At 39.2% G+C, this 26,678-nt stretch overlaps 3 protein-coding genes across 3 annotated transcripts; 2 read left to right on the top strand and 1 right to left on the bottom strand.

Annotated features, from left to right (window-relative positions):
* Nucleotides 1–57: 57 nt before the first annotated feature.
* On the bottom strand, nucleotides 58–4,362 carry RB195_009424 (uncharacterized protein; the record flags this gene model as incomplete). Its single annotated transcript, XM_064189971.1, has 16 exons — nucleotides 58–156; nucleotides 498–569; nucleotides 1,048–1,172; nucleotides 1,249–1,367; nucleotides 1,612–1,712; nucleotides 1,824–1,937; nucleotides 2,014–2,127; nucleotides 2,179–2,299; nucleotides 2,376–2,512; nucleotides 2,721–2,867; nucleotides 2,933–3,049; nucleotides 3,123–3,324; nucleotides 3,416–3,522; nucleotides 3,590–3,751; nucleotides 3,882–3,977; nucleotides 4,240–4,362. 16 exons carry the CDS (start codon nucleotides 4,360–4,362, stop codon nucleotides 58–60), a joined length of 1,956 nt encoding a protein of 651 aa, XP_064047554.1.
* A 698-nt stretch (nucleotides 4,363–5,060) lies between these two features.
* Nucleotides 5,061–19,570, top strand: RB195_009423 (uncharacterized protein; the record flags this gene model as incomplete). Its single annotated transcript, XM_064189970.1, has 40 exons — nucleotides 5,061–5,118; nucleotides 5,196–5,317; nucleotides 5,380–5,490; nucleotides 5,924–6,048; nucleotides 6,108–6,251; nucleotides 6,307–6,433; nucleotides 6,627–6,724; nucleotides 7,051–7,092; nucleotides 7,618–7,810; nucleotides 7,938–8,105; nucleotides 8,174–8,290; nucleotides 9,327–9,452; nucleotides 9,711–9,814; nucleotides 9,894–10,074; nucleotides 10,163–10,349; nucleotides 10,415–10,626; nucleotides 10,893–11,087; nucleotides 11,343–11,501; nucleotides 11,609–11,755; nucleotides 11,810–12,038; nucleotides 12,812–12,998; nucleotides 13,064–13,181; nucleotides 13,234–13,322; nucleotides 13,387–13,468; nucleotides 14,603–14,682; nucleotides 14,794–14,899; nucleotides 14,980–15,152; nucleotides 15,212–15,368; nucleotides 15,719–15,790; nucleotides 15,845–15,998; nucleotides 16,058–16,216; nucleotides 16,352–16,471; nucleotides 16,524–16,595; nucleotides 16,868–17,026; nucleotides 17,109–17,251; nucleotides 18,038–18,201; nucleotides 18,367–18,491; nucleotides 18,569–18,680; nucleotides 18,900–19,011; nucleotides 19,421–19,570. 40 exons carry the CDS (start codon nucleotides 5,061–5,063, stop codon nucleotides 19,568–19,570), a joined length of 5,379 nt encoding a protein of 1,792 aa, XP_064047553.1.
* Nucleotides 19,571–19,932: 362 nt separating this feature from the next.
* On the top strand, nucleotides 19,933–26,465 carry RB195_009422 (uncharacterized protein; the record flags this gene model as incomplete). Its single annotated transcript, XM_064189969.1, has 23 exons — nucleotides 19,933–20,046; nucleotides 20,152–20,239; nucleotides 21,153–21,291; nucleotides 21,774–21,860; nucleotides 21,931–22,009; nucleotides 22,093–22,197; nucleotides 22,258–22,407; nucleotides 22,460–22,627; nucleotides 22,756–22,937; nucleotides 22,998–23,088; nucleotides 23,149–23,292; nucleotides 23,677–23,748; nucleotides 23,804–23,959; nucleotides 24,015–24,155; nucleotides 24,227–24,334; nucleotides 24,620–24,711; nucleotides 24,778–24,919; nucleotides 25,092–25,280; nucleotides 25,349–25,467; nucleotides 25,520–25,667; nucleotides 26,044–26,121; nucleotides 26,208–26,286; nucleotides 26,347–26,465. 23 exons carry the CDS (start codon nucleotides 19,933–19,935, stop codon nucleotides 26,463–26,465), a joined length of 2,790 nt encoding a protein of 929 aa, XP_064047552.1.
* Between the last annotated feature and the right edge of the window lie 213 nt (nucleotides 26,466–26,678).

Genomic DNA, 26,678 nt, shown 5'->3' with positions numbered 1-26,678 from the left:
TACCAATCAATTGCATAAAAATCTACATGTAAGCTTGTTGAAGCCTCAGGCACATACTCATATGGGAGTTGCATCCTGGCCGTCCAGTAGAACAGTCGTACTGTATGCGACATCCCAGTAATGAGCTACATTGTGTTTTTCTAGCAAATCCCTCGCCTAAAAAGAAAAAAAGTAATAAATTACACATAACGTATACTAAGGTCATAAGGGAAAATGGACCTGAATATATTACAGCCAACTTATTTTCACCGTAAAATCAAAGATCTGTATGATAACTCTTATGGCTTGCTCTTTTCTTGTAGTTTTTGTTTTGTTTATGTAAAACGCATCACTTGCAGAGGAAAAGAACATGTGAAAGCCAATATCAAATGAAAAACTCTAAATCATGAAGAAAATTCATATGAGTACTGAACACGATGCATTTGAAACGATAGTCTCCTCATTAACAAACGAGGCAGTTTGAAGGTAAATTAAAAAAGCGTAACTATAAAACAAACCTGTTTCTCTATAGTGGCCGTAACAACTGTGAAATCACGGAAATTACGTCGTTTTACTTGTCCCTCCCATATCTGAAACAACAACCTCTCCAATATTGGAACTTGAAAAATAAAGGTCACTATCAGAATTATAATTTTAAAAGAGATCAAATCATCAGATCTCACAAGTATAGTCACAACAATGTTCATCATTATACATCATAGCCACTTTAGCACGTTGCTGCGATCGATACAATTGGCAGTAAACTCGCAAAACACTAACTCAAGTGCATGCGAGGATCGCGACAGAGCAACTCTTAGAGAAAGACTTGGGTGTGCCGTATACCTAAAGGAATCCAGGCAAATTTCACTTTGTCACGAATATTTTCGGAATGAAAAAAAATCAACCAAGATTAGAAATTGAATGCAGCGTTCATACTGTTCTTCATCTCCTTAAAGGGATGAGTCAAACACATTCATACATAATTTGATGAGGTCTTTCTAAAGGGTATGAAGTAATAAATAACACATATATAACACATAAATGGTAAAATTTTATAAACAAACATACCAGCTGACAAGAATTCCTCTCTCCGGGAGCATCCTTCTCAGCGTCTTTTTTCTGCCCAATCACCTCATCCTCCCATTTTATTCGGTTCAACATGAGATTTCTATAAAACTTCTGCTGCTTGGGGCCTGCAAATAGGTTCAAGTTTTACTGAACTATTCCTTGTAATTCATTTTTCTTCAACAAACCGAAATAAAAATTCACCTCCTTCGACAACAACAAGATTTATGTTTTTATGTAGTAAAATGACGCCAGTCATCTGTAGCTGCTTCGCATTCATCTCTACTTTGAACTTCTTGGCTGGATGCAGCAGAGATTTTATCCTAGAATAATGAACCCCTTAACGGCTATTCACAAATCAGCAGTAAAAAGAAAGAACTAATGTGGAATCACTACATGAGCAATGAAATATTGGAAAATTCGCTGATGAGTGAGATAACAGCATGAACATGAATAGAACCTCAAGTGAAGCCAACAGTTACGAGGAAAATTCAAAACAGAGCAGAAAGGATTAGGAATTACTCAGGACTTTTAGTAGTAAATATATGCTTGAAAAACTATTCTTACCGATACACGGCTACATGGACAGCAAGGGACGTATCTTCAGCAATCTTCTTCGTTTTCTTTGCAGCTTTCTGCTCATCTGTCAGCTTCCGCTCTGCGTTTGCCTTGAAAGAACAGCTTTAAACAAGAGTGAAGACAGAGTAGCCCAAAGAATAAACCAAATAAACTGGGACAGTTTGGAGCATTAGAACGACATTAATTTTAGAATGTATTACTTGCTGATGCTTTCTTAATCTATCTGCCATCTGTTTTCTAACGTGTGCCTCCATTTTGGTCGGATCCTGCACCGCATCACTTCCGAGTACTCGCATGAGATTTGAGATTTTCACCTAGAACCGACATTAACTCAGGAGGAAAATAATGAAGTAGACAAATCGAAGAAACGTAAAGGGCTTATTTTTAAACCTTTGGCGCTGGAGCCTTAGCGAGACCAATCCTTATCATTTCTGTACGTTCTTTCTGCATCTCCTTACGGTTTTGCCGTCTGATTTTCTTTCGTTCTTTAGAGGTGAGATAAACCTTTAAAAAAACTGTATGTTTCAAATGTATGGAGAGAAGGAAGAAAGATACCTTCAGGTACTGAGGCGTCATCGGATCTGTCGGAGCTTTTAACTTTATAGGATGCTCAACAAGTTCGCTAATAGTGTCTTTGAATCTTGTTTCTACATCGGTACCAGGTATGTCATCATAACTGGAAATAAATAATTTCAAAAACCAATAGAACAGAGCAAAGGAGGAAGAACAGTGGAATCTAGAAAAATTCGAACCTGTCACTTTCTAGAACAATGGAATCCCACCACTCAATATCCGGTACGTCATCCGAACTTTTTCCAGCAGGGGTAATCATAGCTAGTTTAACGGCTGATGAAATTCCAGTACTCTTTGCGGCTTGCGAAATTTCAGCCTGAACGAGATTTCTGTTCACCAAAAAAGAAGAAAAATGAATAATATTTAAATAAAAGTAGAAGTTAAGAAGAAGTAAGAGAAAGGAAAGAAAAATGAAGAAGTAACTATTTTAAAGGAACGTTTGTATCAACAAACGTAAAGAAACAGATGAAAAAAACAGGGAATAAGTGAGGAATGGCAAAAGTAAGTTCTAAATCTCAAAGAACCTGCAGTTTCTCCAGTTTAGCTACGGCTCTTTGTTTATTAGCCAACTGTTCGAATTCTCCTTTTTCGTGGAAGTTGAACATTTTCTTCTTCCTTTCAGCCGGCCGTGCGCTGATTCTTGGATCCATAAATTCCAGGAGTTCCTCCTCCTAGAAATATCAGAGCATGCATGAACTACGGACACACGAAGTAAATTGCAAAACGGATCACATACAACATCTTCGTCACGTTCCTTTAGGATTCCAGGTGCAATATCCGGTAAAGGAGCCATAACAGGCGCATTAGGACGCACCAAAGAGTTTATAGTTGATGTTGCTTTAGCAAGTTTCGCCTGTAATAAAAGTTTGAGTTACTTGCTACATAGTACTCTTAGCACTTAAAAGTATGTTTAAAATAAGAGCTACCTTCAACTCATCTACTCTGCTCTTCTTATTCATAGAGGCCTGAATGAACATCTGGGCTTCTTGAGGTCTCAAAGCGACATTCTTTGCCGTAGTTGCCGGTTGCGCAGTGACTCCAGTCAGCATCGGCGCCGCAGCTCCGAGACCTAACTGACGCTTCCTTTCCTCTATTTCTTGTTGGGCTTTGTACATGAGTTCTTTCGCCCTATAATTGTCCTATAAGATTCATTAGAAAAGAGTTCAGATCAACCGCTACGAGTGACAAGAACAACGAATTACTAAGCATTAGCAAATACCTCAGCGTTTCCTCAGTGACCACAACATTTTTCTTCGCTTCTTCTTCCTCGAGTTTCTTCTGGTAAAGCTCCTTGGCAAGATTTTTCAATTTCTCTTTCTCTTTCTCCTACAATCACTTTGTAATTCAACCCCTACCAAAACCTCACCAACGGACTAAATTAGTCAAACGTTACCTTTTCAAGTTCCTTCTTGCTAATCTCCTCTTCTCTTCTTCGACGTTCCTTTTCTCTCTCACTGTCCTTAGCTCTTTCCTTTTCTTTTCTACTTCTTTCACGAGAGCGAGACCTTCCGCGATCCTTCTTGCTCCTTTTCGAGTCATCTTTGTTTTCTTCGAACTAAACGCAGCGAGTTTAGAGTAACAGTGGAAGGGGAAAACAAAGGACGACGAGAATAAATGAGCGTCAAGTCAAAAAAAAAACAATGACAGAGATTTGTAGCTGATAAAAGTAGTGAAAGGCAACAAACCCTGGTCCTTTTGCGGAATTGTGGATAAGCGATGCAAATAGCTGATATGACTTTGTGAGCTCGATGAGAATCAGATATAGCTTCAAGCACACGATCCTAAACAAGGCCATAAAACTTCTTGAGAGCTTCCTAACTGAACCTGTTGAAGTCATAAGAGTTTGAAAGGAACCTGCATGATAAAAACAACGGATTTTGATTTTGAAAGCGAACCAATTTTTTATGGTTTGTAAAATATTCTATGCAAGAAAAAAGGCCATAGAAGAGAGACTGGTTTTGCGAAGAGTCAATAGTAATAATTACAATGTAATCATCCTCACATAATGAATAGGACACATCCCAAATAAAAAATGCCTCTTACCTTCAACTTTTCATAGTCATAACCTTTCTTCAAACAGCGCTCAACAGCTTCTGTGACTTTTTGCTGTTCTTCACGACGGCTGAGATATCGATCACATATTTCCTCAAGTTCTCCTCGTCCCATACTTCCTGCAAAGGTGTAACTAATAAAGACCCAATTTTTAAAATCTCAGCTCACTAAAAGGCGATTAGAAAGAAGATGACAAATGAATGGAAGTAGGAGATTGAAACTCGAAGTGATAGTAGTAGTTCGCCAGAGGCAAAAGTGCTGTAGGAACAACATTCGGATGAAATAAAATTGAATTTGTCTCAGAACAGTCTGACTTCGACGAGGAAGAAAACCAAGGCTCTGCAGGCATTTCTTTTGTTGAAGAGAACAACGAAATTTACAACACCTATATTTGAAGCTAGAAGTTATCTTATGGAAAGGAATGAAACGAAATTCCTTTAAAAAACAGAAACAACGCTCTGCCGCCTCTCAATTAAAGGACTCATCCATAATGGGTCCTTAAATTGATTCTAGAGCGCAACCAAGAAGCCACGGTGCCTATTGCTGATATTTCCTTCGTTTGCTTAGTTCGTGTTTGTATTTAGTTGTGATGGTGATTATTTGACTTTCCATAATAACTACGAGGCATGATATTGTCTGCTGTTTATACGAGAGACCTCTGACATGCTCAGGGTTGGCCAGCAAACTTCATTCCCTCGATGTGTGGGAATTTTTCTTTCATGGAACGAATGGAAAATTCCTAAATATTTCAAGTCTCTCTCCTGCTGCTCATGAATTCTTTCTCTTCATACTTATAGTTGATTTAGTGTGACATGCTAGCAAGTCCGAACACGCCATCCAGTGACGAGAGCATCTCTGTAGATGAGTATTGTAAGCGCATATTTTAACCTTCTAAAAGCTTGTTTCTGAATTGCAAGTGTTTTATAACCGTTGAGCTTTGATTTCAGTGGAGAGGATACACTTGCGTTTCGCTTTGATCGAGTCAGATGACCAGCTGCAACGATTTACCGACGGCTACTTGATTCGACTCATAGGAATTGCTGGCGCTTCACCGAGGACTATAGAGAAGGTAATTCTACCTCGTCAACTCGTCGAAGTCTCTTCCCTAAGCATATAGTTGTGGAATTACAGGTTCGCGAAATTTTGAGTCAGTATAATCGTCGCGTAAGATCCAATGCTGCTATATCTTATCCCATCAAGGATCTTCTAACCTTTATCAAACAGGAAGGAGCTGTGGCTTCCGTAAGTTTTGTTCTGCTTCAGCTCTCTCATCGTAATTGCTTCATGTTACTTTTTAAATTACTTAGCAAATAACTAGGATCTGCAGGGATATTTAGGCTAGCAAATGATTATGTTTAATTGAAGATATTCCTAAAAGTCAAAGTTTTTCTTCAAAAGTTTTAAAGTTAACCTATAAGTCTTTTTTCCTGACAGTTAAGCAGCACTTTCCCCTAGGAGTCTTCACAGTAGTTTGTTTTCCGAACCCACCCCTTAATCCTTTCGGAATATGTACTTTGATTCGTACTGCTTAATAACCTGTTTTATTTTCTTCCTAATTGTAATCAGTTGTGCATTTTATTAGAACCTATATCAAAAAGATTTTGTGTTCTGCCAGAATGAAGAGACTATAGATCTTTCATTTTTCTGATTTCTTTTGTTAAATAATGTTTCTCAGAATTTATCGCTGGTCTATTTACGATTCGCCAGTGCTAATCTCAGTGAAGAGCAGCAGGTCGAATACCTACCTCTGATTATTGAAGCATTGACTTCTAGGATCAGCGATCCTGTTCAAAGCGTTGAGTAAGTGATTTTTCTTGAGTTGCTTTTCTTAGAGTCTCTTTTCATAACATCCGCTCCAGGCTACTCTCCCTTTGTGTTCCCGGCTTCATGGTTTTATCCCAGAAAGAAAAATCATCATGGCCTATTTTATCATTACCTTCTGACTTGAAAACCCTACTTTTGAGGTTATTCTATTGCATCATAGCCTTTGATGTGAATTCCCCGTAAGTTTTTCAACATGTGCATCCTGAAGGATAACTTCTTTCGTAATCTCTTCAGAGAAGATGTGAAACAAACCTGTGCGTACATAAAGAGCTCCAAGAAAGTGTTTACTTATGGAATGAGTCCGGACGAGTTTCTGTTCGTTGCTGAAAAGGTCGTCGATAAAAATACTAGCTTTGTACAGGTGCAGTTTTACTATTTCTGCTGTTTTATAAGTCTTTTCCTTTCATTCCACCGTTAGAAAATACCAGCAACTCTTTGCACACCTCTGCTCTGACATGCAATGTAAAATCAGTTGTGCATCATAAAATTTGAACTCCCTGTAAGTCGTTACTCCGCTGCTCTGCGAGTTTAACCTTTTCAATCTCTTCTTTCAGGTCAAGTTGGCCGTAATAAAACTGCTCATCTCGGGGCTTTTTGAAGACCAAGCCATTTTCCCCATTCTGGTATTGGGTACTGCACAGAGTATTGAAACGTTAGTTTACATTCATTCCTCTTTGGTATAAAATTTCTATCCATCATAGCAGCTTTTCATAAAAATAGCACATTCGAGAGGTGACATCTAATTTTTGAGCGTTTTATTTTAATACTCATGAAAAGAAAAAGAAGAATAAGCGCAGAGTTCAACCTTTCTTCCAAAATGTCTCTCATTTTGTTGTCCTGATGTTTATGCAGGATTATACGATGGTTGAAGCATGCAGTTCTTAAAAACCTGTAGGAATATGTTCCGTTTGTGTTCCTGGTTCTCTCAAATTATTTCTTTCTGCTATGTAAAACATTATAGCTTCCGTTTTTTTTCAGAGTAAGCGATGCAGCTGAAACCGCAATGAAGAAAATGGACATGTAAGTTAGTCTTCTATGCTTTCCTCCATGTGCCGCATCGCTGTTTTCTGTATTTATCCCCGATCAATGACACATAGAGCGTTTAAAAGGAAATCCAATATGATTTATTTCTACGTCACGAACAGTGCCACCCCATTTTGATTTTGAGGAATTCTAGTCTCCACAGGTGCGATATTAAATCGGGCCCTCCTTAGGTCTAGCTCATGGGGTGCAGCGCAGGTGATCCTTTTGCCAAACGTCCAAAAGTGGAAGGGGACCCTTTCCCAACCGTTCAAAAATGGAGGGGTCCCTTCGACAACGTCCAAAAGGGGCACCGGGTTCCGACTATCACATGTATGTTAGTCTGTCTCTGTTTTGCGTCAAATCGGGACGTTATGAGGGGACGATACTCACACATTGTTCCAAATTTGACTAAAAGTGTTTCAACAGGGAATGCTGCATCTCTAGGATTAATTAATTAATACTGATCACAGACTGAGACTATTCCACATAAAATTCCATAAACTTGCTCTGTTTTGTTTTCAGTCAAACCTCTGTTGACAACCGTGTTATTGTCGATGAACTCATGTCATACTATCTTGGTCTAGCTATACCAACAAAGCCGGCTATCGGAAAAGTTACAACTGTTTCCCCTGTCTGCATGTTGATGAAACAAAGAATTCTACACTATCTTACTCGGTCTGCTGTGGCACCCGTGGCATATATGAACAACATGAAGGTGATCCTATCTCTTTTTTTGCTTAGCCTCTGTTTCTTAATATTCAATGGAGAACGGAGAATATTCAGTGGTGTCTATGGAGAAACTCTTGCACCTACTTTAACTTGTATAGATTTGGTAGTTTTAGATTTGTCTGGAAGGTTTGGCACACGTCTCAAGAACAGAGTCAAAATTGCTTATAGCTGCGCTTAACTTTCTTGTGAAGGTGATAGAAAAGATGCCTGCAGCAGCGCAGAAAAATTTCGGACCTCTCTTATTCGACAGAGTACAAAAGATCCAAGAGAGTGAGGCGAAGGTGATTTCAAGAATTAGAACGTTTTTTGAAAGGTTTCCTTGACATCCTAATACAATTTCTGTTTGTAGAACGGAGTCATTTTATCTCTTATGTATCGTTGTCTCGGTTTACTTGGAAAACGAGATTCGTCTATCTTAACAGCTCAAGCTGATACAATAGAACGTACATTTAAAAGTATTGTTGAGGTAAGTTCATCTACCTTTGGTTTGCAGGGTATGATGTTGGTTTGCACTTTCAATTCTCTACTTTTCTCCCAACATGGTGAGGATGGGCAAAATATTTCAAGTTTTAGATTCTATGAGAGACATTGAAGAGAATTAATAGATGTGAGCAAGGGAATGATTTGTTGCACTTGATTTGTCGATGGGGCAGTTTTCATAGTCATATTTCCGAATTTTCCTCTGCAATTAAACTGATCTACTTTAACTAATACAATTCATTGCAGTCGGAGGCAAAATAGTAGAAACTACCGAAGGACCTAAAGTTTAATTTGTGCTCGTATTTCACACTGATCAAGTGAGTTATCATCCGTACCTCTAGGTGGGCTTACAGTTGAATAGCACAGAACTGAAGTTTAGCTCAACAGTTAGGCTACTTAGAATATCCTCTCAGCTTCTACTAGTAGGACTTTGCCAGTTTCCACTGCCATAAAAACTAAGTGCGGGATATTTGTTTTGACTCGAGAATAATGTGGTTTTTTTTGTGCACCATTGTTGTGTGGGCGGGTGTAGCGCAGCCGGTTAGAGGTTACGCTGCACGATCGATCGGAGGCTCGAATCACCTTGGTGCTCGCCAAGCCCTTTATCCTTCCGGGATCGATGCATTGGTACCAGAATTGTCTGGGAAGATAAAAACATTGACTTGGCACATCGATTAGCCCCCACAAGTCATTGTATAGGCCAGTTATACGTTCCTAAACCGTAGACGAGTCTGAGTTGAAGTGAACGTGGTGGCGCATCCCAAGCGGATTGATTAATGCCAGACACTTTATCCTTTATTGACGGGTGTGAATAAGTTAACTTGTAAAATGTTAAATAAACGTTTAAAATGAGCCACGCAGAGAAAATTTCTTTTTCTTCTCCTGAAAATTTTTCCGTTTCCTTTTCTTTGTGCATGAAAAACAGGAGTATAACTGTGTTCGAAACTATGAAATAAACAAATAGATTCGGATAACAGACCTTTGCTCGTACGAATTTTTGTATCCTCTGTATTTTTCAACAGGCTCCAGATGATGTGGCATATGCAGTTGTTGATTGTTTAACTCAATGGTTGGACGGATTCCGTAAGCTGAAAGATGTCGCCTTGCAAGAGAAGCTAAAAACGCTCATCCAGGAGTTCATCATACATGTAGGTATGATAATTGAATCGGAGGATTTCTTTCTGATCATGACTACTCACTTTTTGTAATATTTTATAGGTTTCTGTCAACTTTTACTTAATTGTCATGGGTAAGATTTGACATTGCACTCATTTATCCACTTTTTAGCTTAACATTCCCGTAGTTTTGAACGACTGTGAATGATGTGTTGCTTGATTTTTCCTCCTCATTGTTTAAAAATTGTGATTTTACCGGAATTTACCTCTTTACTAATCATAAACTTGTAGGAAAACTCCAAATGTCGATTAATTGCTCTAAAATATATGGAGGGATTCCTAACATCCGACGAAGTCGAATTGAGGTGGATGCTGCTGCAAGCTTGTGGGGATAGGTTTGTATATGTTACTCGTTTTTCCATGTCTTGCTCTATTTTCTTCCTTATGCCGTGTCTTTCCTACCTTTTCTTCCAGTCGGGACGAAATTAAGGGAGAAGCAACTAGACTTCTGGATGTCTCTCTTCAAGTTGAAGTCCCTGTAAAACTGGTTGTTTTCTATTTATGGGACCATTTGAAAACAGATATCATTGATCTAGAGACCGGGAAGGAGAAGTCACCATCTTCCCAGACAATTCTACCTGCTGTACATCAGATGGTAAGGTGTACCTAAACGTTATTGTAATTATCTTATTAAAGCCTAGTTTTTTAATTTTACTTTAACTTTGACTTTAATCTTGTTATAGTGTTCACGCTATTTATGGGCTATACTGGGGCGCTCCGCCGGCGTCGCTTTGGATCTTAAAACAACGGAATACGGCTATGAATGGATAGAATTATCTCCAAAAATTGCCAGACAGATGCGAGAGGAGGATAACGTTTGTCAACAGAAGCTGACAACAATTGCCTTGAAAGCTCTCAAAGATGCTCACGGTAGGCGTTTCGAATTGAAGTAGCCTGAGCGCAGTTTGTTGAAAAAGAATAGCTGTTCACTTCAGATGTCCACCTATTCCACATTGCCGCCTGTTTTTTCAACGTTTGTCCTGCAAGCTTTTCTTCACCCTCCACTGTAGCAGCATGTCTGCAGCGTGCTCGTGGAACCACCCGCTCCGAAATGGCTAATGTTGCGGCTCATTTGGCAGCCTCTTTTCTGGGTGAAAAGGAGAGGGAACACTTGGTTCCGTCGGTGTTTGCAGCTTTGGATAAGCCGGTTAGGATGAAATTTGTTTTTCAGTTTTAGTTTTTGTGCTAGAATAATCCACAATTAATTTTGTATAAGCCGTTTCGAATAGATTTTATCGAAAATGAGTTTCTGCAATCTTCTATGGTGAAATTCATCCTCTAGTTGTTTGTATGCTGAAGAACTTACGAAATTTTCTGACACTGAACGTGTCTTAAATAAAAAAGTATTATTCACACATTTGAATAAGTAATAATTGATTATCTCTTCTTTTTAATAGAAGAATCTATCTTTAGAATATCACTGCCGGTGACTGCTGGCTGGCGAGTGCATTTGTCGCTTCCTTTCCGTTGCCTAGCTCCACTGTTTTGTCAACGATCGAGAAATTGTTAAACACAGCCGAGCAAGGATATGACAAACCTAACAACGTGCTAGAATCGGCTTTAGGCGCTCTCTCCAATATACTGCGTAGGATTCTATCTCAAGACAAGGTGGGAATCGTTTGGAGATGTCATACTTTAAATTTCCATCTTCATTAAAAAAACGTTTTTCATTTAAAAAAATCATTGAAAGAAAGAAAGGGGGACTAAATTCTTTTCTTCCAAACTTTAACAATTTGAACATTTTTTGTTACTTTTTTCTTTCTTTGTCCACTCTTTCGCCGCTTTCGTAACTGTTCTTGCTCATCTTATTATGAAAATATTCGTTGTCGCCGCTTGTTCTATCTTGCCCTCACGATATTGCAGGCGTTCAAACTCCCTACTGAAATTCTCGAGCGTCTCCTCTCTATCTGTGAAAAGATAGCCGTTTCGCGTAAGGATGCCGTTTCTACAAAGGCTCACGAAGAAGCCACTCTCGTTATTGGATTTTGTGCGACGTCGCTAGACGACACCCTCTATCAAAAGGTGAAAGATTATTCTGCATTACTGCATCTGGCATTATTATGCAGAGATTTTAGATTTATTGCAATGATTTTGTATTTACTTTGTGATGGTTACTAGTGTTGGTTCAGTTGACGTCAACGTTGTATTCCATCGGCGGCGGTCCTCCACAACCGGAAGTACAATTGATAGTCGGGTCATCTCTTTACGACGTAGCACTAGGGCAGTATTCGTCTTCACGAAGAATTTTGTACGTAGAAGCAGAAGAAGACTTCCAGGTAAGCTGCATTCATATTTGCTAGTAAGTACGAATACCAACATAGGAATTTCAGCTCGCCTCTCTTCCCACTGAAGTTCAGAAGAAATGCGAAGATCGTCTATCGCAAATACTTACGAAGATTTTTGAGAAACTCTCATCTTCGAACCATCACGAACGACGGTCCGCCCTGATTTGGTTGTTTGTTACTGTACGCAAGAGTTTCAAAACACGAGCCAACGTTCTGCATGAAATGCTGGAGAAGATTCAGTCGGCGTTTAGCATGGGACTAGCGGAGAATGACGGTTCGTTTTGCTGTTTGGTGGTTACAGTCTTTGTTCGAAATATTTCCTCGTTCGGTAAATTTTTTGACCATAAAGTATCGCCACCGCGACCAGAAGATGATTTCAGAAGTGATAAACAAGTTGCAAATTCTTCATGACAACTGTTCTTTTTTTTAGAGAAAACCATTCAGTTCTCTAGTACTTGAGTAAAGGTTGCTCACATATGAGAGTTCGCAACGAGACATTTGCATTACGCAGATAATTTTTGACAATAGAGACGTGTAGTCGCGATTCCATTTTTGTCCCAATCGTAATTTATGGTCCGCTGAGTGTTCCAGAATGTAATGTGAAATGGAGAGTAATGTTTCTTGCAATAGTGGATAGAAAATTTAAAGTTTTCACACCCGGGCGCGAATTTCCAACCATCTAAGTGTGAACGGTTCCGCATATATTTGTTCAGATTACGCGAAAGCGCACCACAATGTTAGTTCTTTTTTTGCTTCGTGAACTTGTGTAGTTGTTATAATGTGCTTAAAAATAGCCACAAATTAAGTCAAGTCTACAAATGGGTGTGGAAGCATTCCGTATTTGTCGAGAAGATTATGCACAAATTAGTTTCGATTTGGATTGCTAAAAACTAGAATAATATGCATAGCTAGATCGCTTATCATCATCTCGAATTCTGCACATTTGTGGCGTATTATAAATAGTTCTTTTTTGTTTCAATATTCCGGGGAAATCTTTCAAAGCCTTTTTTCAAATATCATTTCAGAATCGTTCATTTTCTCATTTAGATTTCACTCAAGATATATCTTCGAACGGAATAGGCTTGGTGTATGAAGTAGCTTCGATTGATCAACGGAAAGCCCTTGTAAACGACCTAATCTCCAATATCTCCGAGGGCAAGCCGTTCACAGCGGCTAAACTTGACTCGAACGCTGTGATCTTTGGCAAAGAACAGAAGATTACTGGGCCAGATGGGTGGGCTATTTACGTGCTAAGATACGGTACATTGATCACGTAGTTTTATTTATTACGAGATTCAGGCAGCATTTAAGCACATATAAGGAGCTCTGTTCACTAGCTACAGATCTCAATCAACCTGACCTTGTCTACAAGTTTATGAGCCTTGCGAGGCATAATTCGGTGTGGAATACGAAAAAGGTTGGCATTTTTCATTCTTAGCTGGACTCCGGTGGAAATCCAACTCTTATAGGGTGCCGCGCTTGGATTTGCCACGGTACTGGAAGAGGCACGAAGCGAGCTTGACCCATACATTAATCAGCTGGTGCCAAAACTTTTCAGGTCACCGACATTTTTCACTGTAGTTTGTCGATTGTATACGACTACTGACTTTCTCCTTCTCCAGGTATCGGTACGACCCAGATTTGAGAGTGAGACAGTCGATGCGCTCAATTTGGTCGGTGCTGACAGCATCCCGACGTGGAATCGTGAGTTTTCTCCATCTTCTCAGATACCCTTTTTCCTACTCGTTTGCTTTTTTGATTACGTATTCAATCACACTGTTTAGCCTGTTTCTGTGTATCTTACTTTTTCTTCCTGTCTAGGAGAATCATCACGTCTTTTAGTGAGAGTTGTCAAATACTCACTGTTCTAACAGAAGGGAAATAGGAACTGCACTGTTCAGTGCTAAGTTCCTATTTCCCTTCTGTTAGAGAAAAGTTATTGAACTCTGTTGAAAAAAATCTTAATTGTCCTGCATGATACTACAAAAACAGGACAGAGCTGTACTCTCAATTGATGAGAAACCAGAAAAATGTCGCACCAAATGAGCATGTTTCGTCTACGATCCTCCCCCCCTCAAGACTGTCAAAGTCTTCTTGCTCCAGATTTCGCTAACCGGTTACCCTATAACAACAGAAGAGCACATTACACTAAGCTAGCAATGAAGAAAAGGTGCACCTACTTGTCTTCCAAAAAGTAAAGAACGTCGATCAAAGAAATAAAAGAGATGAAGAATCATTTCTCCATTCCAGGCATAATTTGACTCTTCTGTGCTGGTCATAATTATCAATCTCATATTGTTGCTTTCTTTTAATCATAGAATTGCCGTTCCTCCGCCATTTTGATATATCTAGACAATTAGGTGCAAAAGTAACGATGATTGAACTCCTAAATAAATTTCCTTTTACAAAGTTAGAGGGCGTCTTAAGTGGAGTACATTTACAGCAGACGGACGTGTTGTAATGTAAATATTAAATGGTAAAAAATGTGGATATTAAATAATAAAGAATTCATTTCGCTGCTAGGCAAAAGTCATATCCGTGCCATTACTAATCACACTAAATTTTTCGTTGGAGTATTTTCAGTTTCTGCCTTCTAGAAAACCTATAGGTTTCGTGTGCAGTGCGCAATTTTTTTGCATAAGGTGATGATATGGGATGAAATATCCAGGATAAGGCATCTCGCGAACGCAAGTTCATGTTTGAAAGGAGTATACACAGGGGATCTGCACGATTTAAGGTTCACAAAATGATGAGAGATGACAAGATCTAAGCTTTAAACCCAATATTCTAAACTACGTCAATCGTTTCAGTCTTTAAAAAAAATCGACTCACTTGCAGGTTGATGAGTTCGCGGATGACATAGCTAAGGAACTGCAGCAACAGCTTACAAGTCCGGAATGGCGAGTTAGGGAATCAACGTTAGTTCGAATTCTCCAACCCCCTTTTTTATTTTGTAATTCTTGTGCTCTTCCAAGTTTTTTTTTCAAATTTAAATTCGAAGTTCTATAGGTTCTAATATGCATTTTTAGCTGCCTTGCGCTGTCTGATCTAGTTCAAACCAGTAATTCTGCTTATATTCGCTCCATTGTTGCTGATCTGGTGCTCACGGTCTTCCGCCTTCGTGACGACATAAAGGTTAGTGCCGTGTGTTCCTGCTTTGTCTTAAAATTTACGTTGGGAATGTTGGTTCGAAATTAAAGTTAAGACATTTCAAGGAATCCGTTCGTTTGGCTGCTAATCGTGCTGTTGCAAGCCTAGGAAAACTGGTAGTGCGTTTGTCTTCGGAGTCTTCTAAAGGCACCGATCCACGCATTTTCTTGGAGTCATTCCTCCCCATTCTCATCAAAAATGGCATCCATTCAGATACCAAGGTCAACAAACAGTTCAGGTGATTTTCGAATGTAGCTTGGTTGGATTTCAAGACACACTCCTGTCGTTTTTTTTTAGTATTTCACTGCTTCTGGAGTTAGCGAAGACAGCTGGAACACAGCTGCGTCCATTCCTTGCTGACCTGATTCCTTCGCTCATCGATGCGATAAGTGATAGTGAACCGGCAATTCTTAACTATGTAGCTGCTCGTTCCAGTCTTGCAGAACTAGAAATGGTAAGTTCAAAACCTTTTGCTCACATTCATTATAGATATGTGTCCTTACAAAGTCGCGAGTTACTAAAAAAAAACTTGTGGTTTGGTTGTAGATTAGCAGGGTAACCGTAAAGTTTAGAGAATGAGTAGAAAATAATGATATCCACAGTCAAAGAGTAACGAAGTAGCTGTCAGTATTTTCTTCCGAGCTGGGTTTTTTTGCTGAAGGGTATCATTACTGCTGGTTGAAAATGGTTCTGATTTAGTTTAAAAATAGCCTCATTCATACCTCGTCTAGGAACTCTGTTATTGGATCATAATATGTGATCTGCACTATAACGTAACTGAAGTGCTACGAACTTCTTTTTTAGTTGGACGACGCACGAGCACAAATTGCGCGAACGTCCCCCATTATGACGGCTATCCATGACCTCATTCCTCAGGTATTGCAATGTTTCGTTTGCATTCATTGATTCCTATTGATTCATGCTTTACAGATAGATAGCTCAGTGCTGATTGGCATACAACCCCGTTTGTGTGAGCAGCTTCGGTCTGGTGTGGGTGCTAGTACTAGAACAGCATGTGCTCAGTTGCTCACAGTTCTTGCACTACGAGCACCGCAGCTGCTTGTCGATCATTCGGCTCAGTGTGGTGGGATTGCTTTTCTCAACTTTTGCATCTACAAGGTTTCACAAATAAACAGCGTTTAGACAAGTTTTTCAATGCGCTGATTACTGGAACAAGGGACAGAAATCCATCAGTGAGGAAGCACTTTGCTAGTGCCGTATCATATCTAGCGAAATATGCTTCTCCGGCGTGCTTTGAAACATTGATGAAAGTTATTTCGAAGGACTTATTAGGAGAGGATGGTAAATTTTTGCTGTTCCTTTTCGTGACAGACATCTGCTAAAATTTCGGTTATAACATTAACTTTGGCTGCACATATACTTATTTTTGTTCCCGAGTTTGCAGAGTTAGTTTAAGTTTAAAATTTGCAATTTTAGAGACTATGAAACAGTCCGCCAAGCACGTATTGAAGAGCTTATCTGCAAATTGTCCGGAACTACTCCAGGGATATTCAAAACTTATTGTACCGTGCGTATTCTTGGAAAAATGTCAACCTGGTACGAATTTGTATAAAACTAGTTTTTGCTGCTCTACTTTGAATTTTTGCAGTGATTCGTGGAGATGAAACTTCGAAAAAACGTAACGAAGAATGGTGTGAGCTGTGGAATGAGATAGTCCCCAGTAAGAAATTCATTTCGAGTCAATTTTTTTCCCTATTAGCTCTTCATTAGCTGCTCTGTTTCTCCCAATGTATCAGTCACACTTGCTGCTTGTAAGAATGTTTGTTTCCCCTTTTTAGCTCGTATTCATTGTCCTGAATTCGTGCACTATAGTGCTTCCACGACTCTTCATTACTTTTTTGTCTTTGTATTCTTCCATCATTTATCTATTTATCTTTTTTCCCCCCATTTACCTATTTTGTCATCTATCCTGTTGCGATGTGAACACTTTAGGTACTGAGGCAGCTGCCCGTCTTTACCGTCAAGAAATATTTGCTTTTGTTTTGGACATTTTACAAAATAATGATGTGTGGTCGATCCGAGCACAGGCAGCGAGAATGCTCACTGAAACAATGGGATGTCTCCAAGATAAGATTGACGGCAAAGATGCCGGTGAGCAGTTGACCTTACTGTTATTTTATTGTATTGTTCTGTGGTGTCTTTCCTGAAATAGGAGTAAAGTTGACAGTTACAGCGGTGTTGCTCACGTCTCTGATACCACTACTTTCCGGACGTATTTGGCCAGGTAAAGAGTGTCTCGTCAATGCTGTTGCAGCTGTATTTGCATGTGCAGGAACGTCATTGCGTCAGTACTGGAGTGCTAAGGAGCAGGAAGAGGTGATTTCAGCGAACTGGCCGTTTTATGTTATTTGTTATTTTCGTTTTTTTCAGCTTTTTTAAAGGTAACGTATCACGAATTCATGAGCAGTCTAGGGTTCGGTGTGTAAATTACGAGTATGAATGTGTTTACGCTCAATTCTACTTAACTGTCCGCAATAATGACGTAGGAAATGGCTCCTGGATAGGACGCATGTGGAAAGGCGCATTATAAGAAGTCGTAGAATTTTCTCACGCATTTTTTAGGACGATTAGGCTGGAATTGAGCGTGAACAGCTCATACTCGCAATCTACACCCTGCATGTTCCACGAGGGGTTCCAACGTCGTCAATTTCGTGGTATATTGCCTTTGAACCCAGAAATAGATAACTTCTACGTGGGTAAATTTGTATTTGCCTTTGAGGCGCCGCTATTTCTTGTAATCATGATTTGCTGAATCCCGTGCTTATGAATTATTTTGCAAAATTATACATAAATGTAATAGATCTCAGCTGTGAGTGTGGGTGCCAAAAACTCACCCAGTCTTGATGTAATGTATTGACTATTATTCCTATTCGCTTATTAACATTCTTTCTAGCTTTTGAGGTTGTCATATTACTGTAAATTGGCAAGATTGTGAAAAGACCCCGAACTGTTCACTGTTTTTCACAGGTTGTTCCACACTAGGTCTGAATATGTCTCCCATTATTCAAACACTCAAAATTGGTGTAAAACTGTGGTAATCTCTGTCTGCTTGTCATCTTAAAGATTTGATTACGGATGCATCGGAAATACATAAGCCTTTAGGTGCTTTCATCCTTGACCAGTCAAGCTTCTAAAAAGAAGAAAGACTACGCAGCTGCTGGTCTTCTAGCGTGCGGAACCTTCGCTCGTAGCTTGTCGTACGCAAAGGCCGCTGACTGGTTGTTTAACAGAGTTGATGAGAACATGAAGAAGGCGCTGGATCCAAGGTATATCAAATATTCTCATCTTTTTGACTGAATTACTTTTTTCTCATTTATTGTTTTTAATTGTCTGGATTTCGTTTGATGTGTTTCTTTTTCGGCTCTCCACGCATTTATCTCTTTTTCATTGTTGTTTATTTTGCCACTGCTTTTTCTTTGCGTCATTTTTAGTGATGACGACGATGATCTTTCGGAAGATGATGAGGGCACCTCAACCACAAAAGAAGCCAAGTTAGCTGAGTTTGTTAGCCACAATATGACGGCTTTAACAAAAGCCGCTGGTGCATACTCTCACGGTACTGTGGTAGTTTTTCCACTTGTTGGACATTCAAAATTGTTTTTATCTACGAAGAGTTGATGCTCAATCGTTCAGTGAGTGAGGTTTCTGAAGCTTTGAATCGTTTTTGCACCTATCTTACATCCCAGGCGTTGTTCTGGAAAGCAAAAAGCGCTTTGGCAGCAGGACTCTTAGAACTTGTAGGGAGGTAGGTGATATGTTTGCAACAACTAACTAATTGGAACTGTTTGTTTGGAGAAAACTTCGTAATTCGTTGTGATCTAGAGCCCTTCTTTTCCTTGTTTTTGTTCTTCTCATTCATTTTTGACGGCTATGGTTCCACGAGAAAATTTAAAAAAAAATCTGGCACATTGGTAAAACTGTGTATCATAATCACTGATTTTTTGAGATATACTTTCTTTTCCAGCTGGAAGTTGCACGAGAGTACTGATAGCACGAAACTGGTCGAAGCTCTGTTGACCATGGCTAACGATATGCTCGAACAACAGAGGAAATCCATTGCGATTCAAAGCCTTTCGGTTAGCTTATTCGATTATTCCCCCGTTCATTCGCCTGTCCATTCATTCAATATCCTATTTCATTCTTCGTCTAAGTATTTCATTATTATATCAGCATACTGCTTCGCCCCTCATTTTGGAGACTTTTAACTTTCCATTTCGGTTCTCTCATGCGTTTCTTTCCACCTGAAACGTGGTCTTCCATTGTGGTCTTGCTTGATTTTTAACTTAATTTTTTTCTGTACTTTTCTTTCTTTCCTATTCTTTAGTCGACTTTTACTTGCTACTATTTATCTCTGCAGCTCCTATACATCTGTTATCTTCAAATTATTATGCACTTCACGCTTTCCTTGCGTGTGTCCTCCTTGCAGTTATTTTCTTGTTTTCATCATTCCCATGATTAACTTTCATTTCTATAGTCTATTTATAGGTAGTTTCGAAAATTGCTCAATGCGGTGATACCTTCTCAGTGCAATGGAGAGAAATTAGGGAAAGATGGGAAAGTAGTCGAGTGGCGCGGGAGACCGGATTTTTTGATGATCTTGCAAATATAAATTTGAACTTATTTATTGAAGAATAGTATGGAAACTACCATGCTCGATTGCTTATTAGGCGTTTTCTAACGCCCATCTGTCAGGCAATGCCGAAATACGGTTAACGTAGTTAGTCGTTTAATATTGTAATTAATTATTGTGCATAAATGAGTTTCTTCACACAAAGGATTTCTTGGTGTTCAATGTGTCTCAGTCACAGTTTATCGAGTTTAGCCCATTTTATTTTTGACATAGACTTGCAGTTAATAGTTTAAACAGCGTTAAGGTGTAATACCCGTCAAATTTGTTAGTCGTAAATGAAGAAAATTGCCTAGTAATTTTCTGAATTTACAACAAAGAAATTTGAAGCAGAGCAAAGCAATAGAATTTTCCCCTTAGGAACGACGTGATGTCGTCAAGCAAATTCGGAGATGAGGGTAAAGCAAGAGTGGCTCATCGATCATCAACTGCATCTGACGAGATGTTGCAATCTTTGCAGCATAAACGGCTTGCATTGGCCAAGGTTCTTCAACTTTTCTTTGCAAACTATCCTTTCTTGATATGAAAACATCATCAGATTCATGCAGACATGCTTTGATGTCATTTATTACATCAGCATCTTTCACAGATCGCCGCTTCCATTGGATCAAAAAAACCTGGTCAAACACGTATGACAAATTTCTTTGCGAAACAGTATATGAACGGGAGTTCGAAAGGTGTGTGAGTTTTGTTACGTCTTTTATCTGGTCAGTTTTACGTCTACATGAAGCACTAAACCAACCGTATTATGTAGTCGATGCAGACGATTACATTTATATCTCATCGGGTGCATATACTATTCAGCATAATTACAGTGCAGAATTTCTTGTAACTCTTTCTTTGAGTCACTTCATCTTTGTGGTGCGCAGACTTTATGCCGTAACGACGTCACAACTCAACCTCTTCTTTTTTAGGGGAGAGGGTGAGTTGTGACATTTTAGTCATGATGTTGTGAACAAGGGAGCGAAATTTGTAGCAAAGACCATAAGTTGTAGAACACTGTATCGAGGCATCGTGAGCCATTGATCCAAGTAAGAATTGTAACAGCGACCACAAATGAGGTTATAACATCATCTTCTATAACTCAGTTCCATTCTACTATTGCAATATCCCTTCCCAGGCTGTTAGCACTCAGCGTTCAATCTGAACTATTTATTCAGTGCACCTTTGCATATCTTTCTCTCAAAAACCCGAGGATGTATTATTTCAATTTTTGCAGTGAACCATACGTTTAATTTTCCTTTGAAAAGCTACATCTAAGACCCAAGCATAGGATTACTGAGTGATTCTGGACAAAACTTTATGGATGTTATCATCATGTATCTATGGGATCCTTGGACAGAAGCTAGTTCCGTAGAAAGTTTTTTGTGGGGAATTGGATCGATCAAATTGCAGCTCCGGAATTTCTCGGCAAGGAAGTGTCGCTCCTTTTCTTATCTTTCTTTTCTTGTGATAAAGAAATAAGTTTATCTATGTGTGTCATTTTTGGAGTTGTGTTCTCAAGATATGTGCTGAAGTCGACCGCTATGAGTTGTTAGAATTGTGTATGACTATAAAACACAAATAACTCAAAATAACTACATTCATCAGGACCCGAACCAAAGAGGAAAAAGATCATACATAGTGATGACGAAGAGGATTTTATTGTTGACGATGATGATGAGGAAGAAGAAGCTGACGAAGATTTTGTGCTCAGCGATGATGAAGAAGAGCGCAAGCCTAGAAAAAGGTGATCATTTCTGCTTCTCAAAAGAAATTCATCTGTGAACATAAACCGCACTTTGTAAGTTGTATTTGTTCATTGATACCTGCCAAGTTTTAATCTCAACAGGATATTTTCTTTGAAAATTTTCCTTTGTTGACGCGGGATACCGTTTTTGGTCTGTTTTTTTCGTGAGTTTCATCGTTGAAAACCTGAAAAAAGTGAAATATACACTGGAATTAAGGGAACAAATGTGAGATATGCCGCACACCATTGTTCACCTTTTATAGTAGTCGTAAATGGAAGAATTCCTTAGTATTTAAACAAAGCGGCCAGTAACGAAGCAAAGGAATAATTAACCCTGATCCTTACTGATTCTATCGAAAGTCACTTCTATATATTCCGGGCTTCTACGCTTACGGGGAAAGGAGTTTTTCTTATGCAGAGTTTCTATCGTTCTTATCGATTTTTGACTGGTTTACTGGTAATCAATTTCCTCTTTGTTATAGGAACAACAAAATACCTACTATAGCTGCAAAAAATCATGAAGACGCGCCCACAAATGCACTGGGTTTAGGCCAGTCTGACGTGAATATGTGAGTACTTTTTCGTTTGTTGGCTGCTAGACGTTACTAGCTCTGCTGGTCAGTGATTATTTGTTTTCAGCGGAAAGAGCGGAACCTTGTCGGAGTCTAGTGAAGAGGAGGGATGGCTGTGCAAACCACGGTTGAACGACACTGCTCGTGTGTGTATTTACCTTTTTCGAAATCCAATCCGATTTGATCCATTATCAATGAAAACTTTGAAAGAGGTTTTTTTTTTGTTTAGCGAATGTCCACTCGTGTTTCTGACGATTCTCCTGTGAAAAAGAGCTCATGCAAGAAAACTGTGGTCTCCGATGAAAGTGATGAAGAACCAGAGGATCGGTTCACGGTTAGGTTTCAAGAAAAAGAAATAGATCGTCATTCCTGCTGTTATTTGTTCAGTTTTTAGTCGGCACCAACGCTGAAGAAGGTAGCTAAAGCGGCCGCAAAACATGCGCGTAAACGTAAGGTGTCCTCTGATTATGAGGAATTCATGGAAGATGGCAGTGAAAGAGGATCAGATCGCCTTTCTGATCAGTCTGACTCTGCTGATAGCGATGTGAGTATACGTATCATGTTATTTGATTATTATATTCCGTTTCTCCTCCCAGGATGAGAATCATCATGATCGCAGTGAAGGGGAGGATGATGTTATGCGAGCCTGTTTGGATTTCTTTAACACAGCAACTCGTCAACAGCTTATTTCTACTCCTCGGGTCACTGAGCGGATAGCGACTAAGATCCTGGATCAGCGTCCATTCGGCGCATTCAAGGAACTGGTGAGCGGAATCTACGAGTTCGAATACACTCAGCTGTTTTCAACATAGAATAATCAAACGATGCCAGCTAATAGGCGTGCTTATGCTTTGTAGCAGTTCATAAAATCTTGACTGAGAGGAATTTACAGCAAGCAGCTATATCGGAAGTACCACGTGGTACGGGTGCGTTGAACGCATATATGGAAACTCTGGAGAATCGCGGTGTACTCGAAAAAATTTTGGATGATTGCAAGGACCATGCCCTAGCAGTTGCTGCGGAGTTTGAACAATGCACACAGCAAAGGCTTCAGCCGAAACTTCTTGATAACAAGTAAAGGTTTAGTGATGTAAAAAGTAGCAGAGACAGGTTGAGGAAAAAAAACTGTTTCAGGTGCTCACTTCATGAATACCAACATATCGGATTGAATTGGCTTGTGATGATGTATGAGAAAGGATTCAATTGTATTCTAGGTGATGAGATGGTACTGTTTCACAATTTGTCCTCTTTGCCGTGTGCTCGTTTACTTGAATCGTGCTTATAGGGTCTGGGAAAGACCATCCAAGTGATTGCTTTCATTGCCTATTTGAAAGAAGCAAATGTTCGTGGCCCTCATCTCGTTGTAGTTCCCTCGTCAACTATTGAGAACTGGATGTCCGAGTTCATCAAATGGTGTCCGAAGATCCACGTCAGTCACTTTGTTCATTGTAAAAACACCAAAATCTTACCAAGAATGGGTTAAGAAATAAAATTCTGATCTTGTACAGTCATTTATTGCTTCGAACATGAGTGTGGAAAGAGGAGATGAACTTTTACGATAGAACAATTTGTAACATATCAAAACCTATTTTTTTATATGAAATTTCTTACTCTTTATTCTTATTCATAGGATTTTTTTCGAGTATTTGGTCACCAGTGCAGCAAAAATCGGCGTAACAACGCTTTAACTGACTTCCATATGGCAGTTTTCTAAAGTTTCATGTGTACGTTTTGCTTCGATAATGGCGACACCCACGACAATTTCCTTCTTCATGGTATGTAGTACCGTTATGGTAATTCTTATTCTTTGCAGTTACTCACCTACTACGGAAGCCAGGATGAGCGCAAGCAACTTAGGCACATGGCTAAAAAGAAAAAAGAAAATGTGCGTCTTTTTTCTTAGTTGAAGACTCTGATTACTGAAGACAATGTACTTCAAGATTGATGTCGTGCTGACCACCTACAACATGATCTCATCGAAACATGATGATAAGAAGTTTTTCAAGAACTTCAGCATGCATTACGTAATCTATGACGAGGGACATATGCTAAAAAATTGTGGGACTGATCGATATAGGAGTCTGATGAAAGTCAAAGTAAGTGTCAGTCACTTTTATAGATTGATTGTGGCTCCAACCTCTCTCACTGTAGGGCAAAAGAAAAATTCTAATGACTGGGACGCCGCTGCAAAACAATCTCATCGAGTTGATATCGTTGATGTATTTCGTGATGACCAATATATTTACAAAGTACTGTGAGGACATAGGACAGCTCTTACAACACTTCAAACAAGTAAGTAATCAATTGAGCACCCGAAGTTGTTTCCTCTTCAGTAGCTTTCGAGAATACGTGAAATTTTGCAGCAAGGTCCAGCTCTCGAGTCTGGATCGTGTTCGATGTATCAAAAGGACAGGATTGAACAGGCAAAACAGATTTTGCAGCCGTACATATTACGAAGACTGAAAGCACAGGTGGAGTTGCGAATAATTTTGCAGTCGAGTGATTTCATTCGGACCGATATCCGATACTTCAGCGGAATCCATGAGTTTTTTCCGCACTTAGAATTATAAACGAAAGAATCATCTCTGTTGAATGCGATAGTTGACACACTAAGAGCATCTGGGAGTCACCCACAAATTGCAATGATCAGAATTCATCCTTTCGCATTCACTCTTTTATTTTTTTCCACTTTTCCGAATTTCGCTTCTCTTGTTATTTTGTGGAACATTTAGAGGTAATCATAATTTTTCACACAGGTACTTGGGCATTTGCCGGAGAAACACGAACAAGTGATCGAGGTGGAGATGTTAGACGATCAAAAAGAGTTGTATGAGAATGTTTTAGACAGGTGAGCATGTCCCTCTCGTGGACTGCCTTATTTTATGTTCTGCTAATTTATGTTTCCATGGTTTAGTGTAAAGGGATTCGATGGTGACACAAATAATGCTTATGGAGCTTTAATTCACCTAAGACAAGCAGCAAATCATCCACTACTAAGACGGGTACAGTATACGGATTCACTAGTGGATAAGCTGGCAAAAACGCTGTGTGCGAAGGTACTCGAGTTTCTTTTCATGATGATGACCTTATACTGTTACTTAAATTGCTAAATTAGTTCTCCTCTAGTATGAACAGTATCATTCAGTATATCAATTTGCATAACCCTGTGTCTGTTTTTTAATTTACGTACATAATCGATTTCCACTCCTTGACGATTTACTTATTTAGGAGAAGCCTTACGAGAAAAAACGATGGGAAGATGTTGCAGAAGACCTGTCATATCAATCGGATTTCCAAATTCATCAAATTTGTGAGAAATTCCGCAGTACAAAGAAATTCCTTCTAAGCGAAGACTTAGCCTTAGAATCTGGAAAATGTCGGATGTTGGACAAACTGTTACCGAAGATCAAGGATAAAGTTTGTTTTTTTATTGAATATTTTGTAGATCTTTCTTGTGTTAATGAAGGATGAAATTTTCACTCTAGGGCGACAAAGTGTTGATTTTCTCACAATTCACTTCAATGCTGGACATTCTGGAAGTTTATATGCAAATACGAGGCTATGCATACAAGCGATTGGACGGGTCAACACCAGTGATGGAAAGGTAAGGCGATTGGTCAATGCCTCGACTGTTCCAACTTTCGTGTTCATTCCAGGCAGGAGATGATCAACGAATTCAATAACGATGAAGAACTTTTTGTTTTTCTCCTCTCCACCCGTGCTGGAGGGCTAGGAATCAACTTGACTTCTGCGAATCATATCATTCTTCACGACATCGATTTTAATCCTTATAATGATAAACAGGTTGGTTAGTTCAAATGCAGTGTTTTTACAAATTAGTAAACATTCAACGCGCTATTGGATAAACTTTTTAGGTGTGGTGTGTATTGTTGTGTCGATGACACAATTACATTTTGTTCCGCACCGTGTGTGAAATTCCGTGTGTGAAATTTCCCAGTGTTGTGATAAATTCCTCGTGGATAATCATACGCTACACGTGAACACTTTCGTGCATCCTAAATCGATTGATCAAATCTAATTTCTTTTATGTCACGATTCTTCGGGATTTTAATGTATTTGAGAGTGTGGTAAGGAACACACTTAAGAGAAGAAGACTTTAGATGGCAACAAAATAGCGCTTATTTTTTCTGAATTACTTCGATATGTGCGTCTTTCATAGGCTGAAGATCGGTGTCATCGCATGGGTCAAAAGAAGGAGGTATACGTCACTAGACTTATCAGTAAAGACACTGTAGAGGTAATTCTAATATTCGTATGGTCTTTCGTTCTGCATTATTTTATCTACTTTCCCTATTTCTGGACAAGTTGATAATGTACTTTCAGGCTGATATTCATTGCCTAGCACGAAAAAAGTTGCAGCTCGAAAAGGCTGTTACAGATGGAATCAAAGGACAACTTGAAGGTTATTTCTAATGGGAATTTCGTCTCTGCTGTATTTGATTTTAATTTTTTCAAAATCTAGAAAATGACGAGACATCACGTGGGTCGGCAGAGTCGAAAGAAGAGAAGCCAGACGATGACACATTGAACCAATTGCTCAGTAGTGCCCTTAAACGGAAGTCAACAGCTGGTTCGTCGTGACTACAAAAATGAATGTGCTACTAACACTTTTGCTAACCTCATTCTAACCCTTTCATTCATTGTATTCATGCAAGTCATTCATTATATACCGTAGTTGATCCTCTTACATTTCTCCAAGATCTCCCCTATGAGCCCATTATGGCGGCTTTCGACATGCTCATTAGTTATTTTGTGATTTATCGACTTGAATAATGCTAAGAAGCAAAGCACCTA

This window comes from Necator americanus, chromosome III, assembly GCF_031761385.1.
Source record: "Necator americanus strain Aroian chromosome III, whole genome shotgun sequence".
NCBI lineage: Eukaryota > Metazoa > Nematoda > Chromadorea > Rhabditida > Ancylostomatidae > Necator > Necator americanus.
This window is presented reverse-complemented; position numbering and strand designations above follow the sequence as displayed.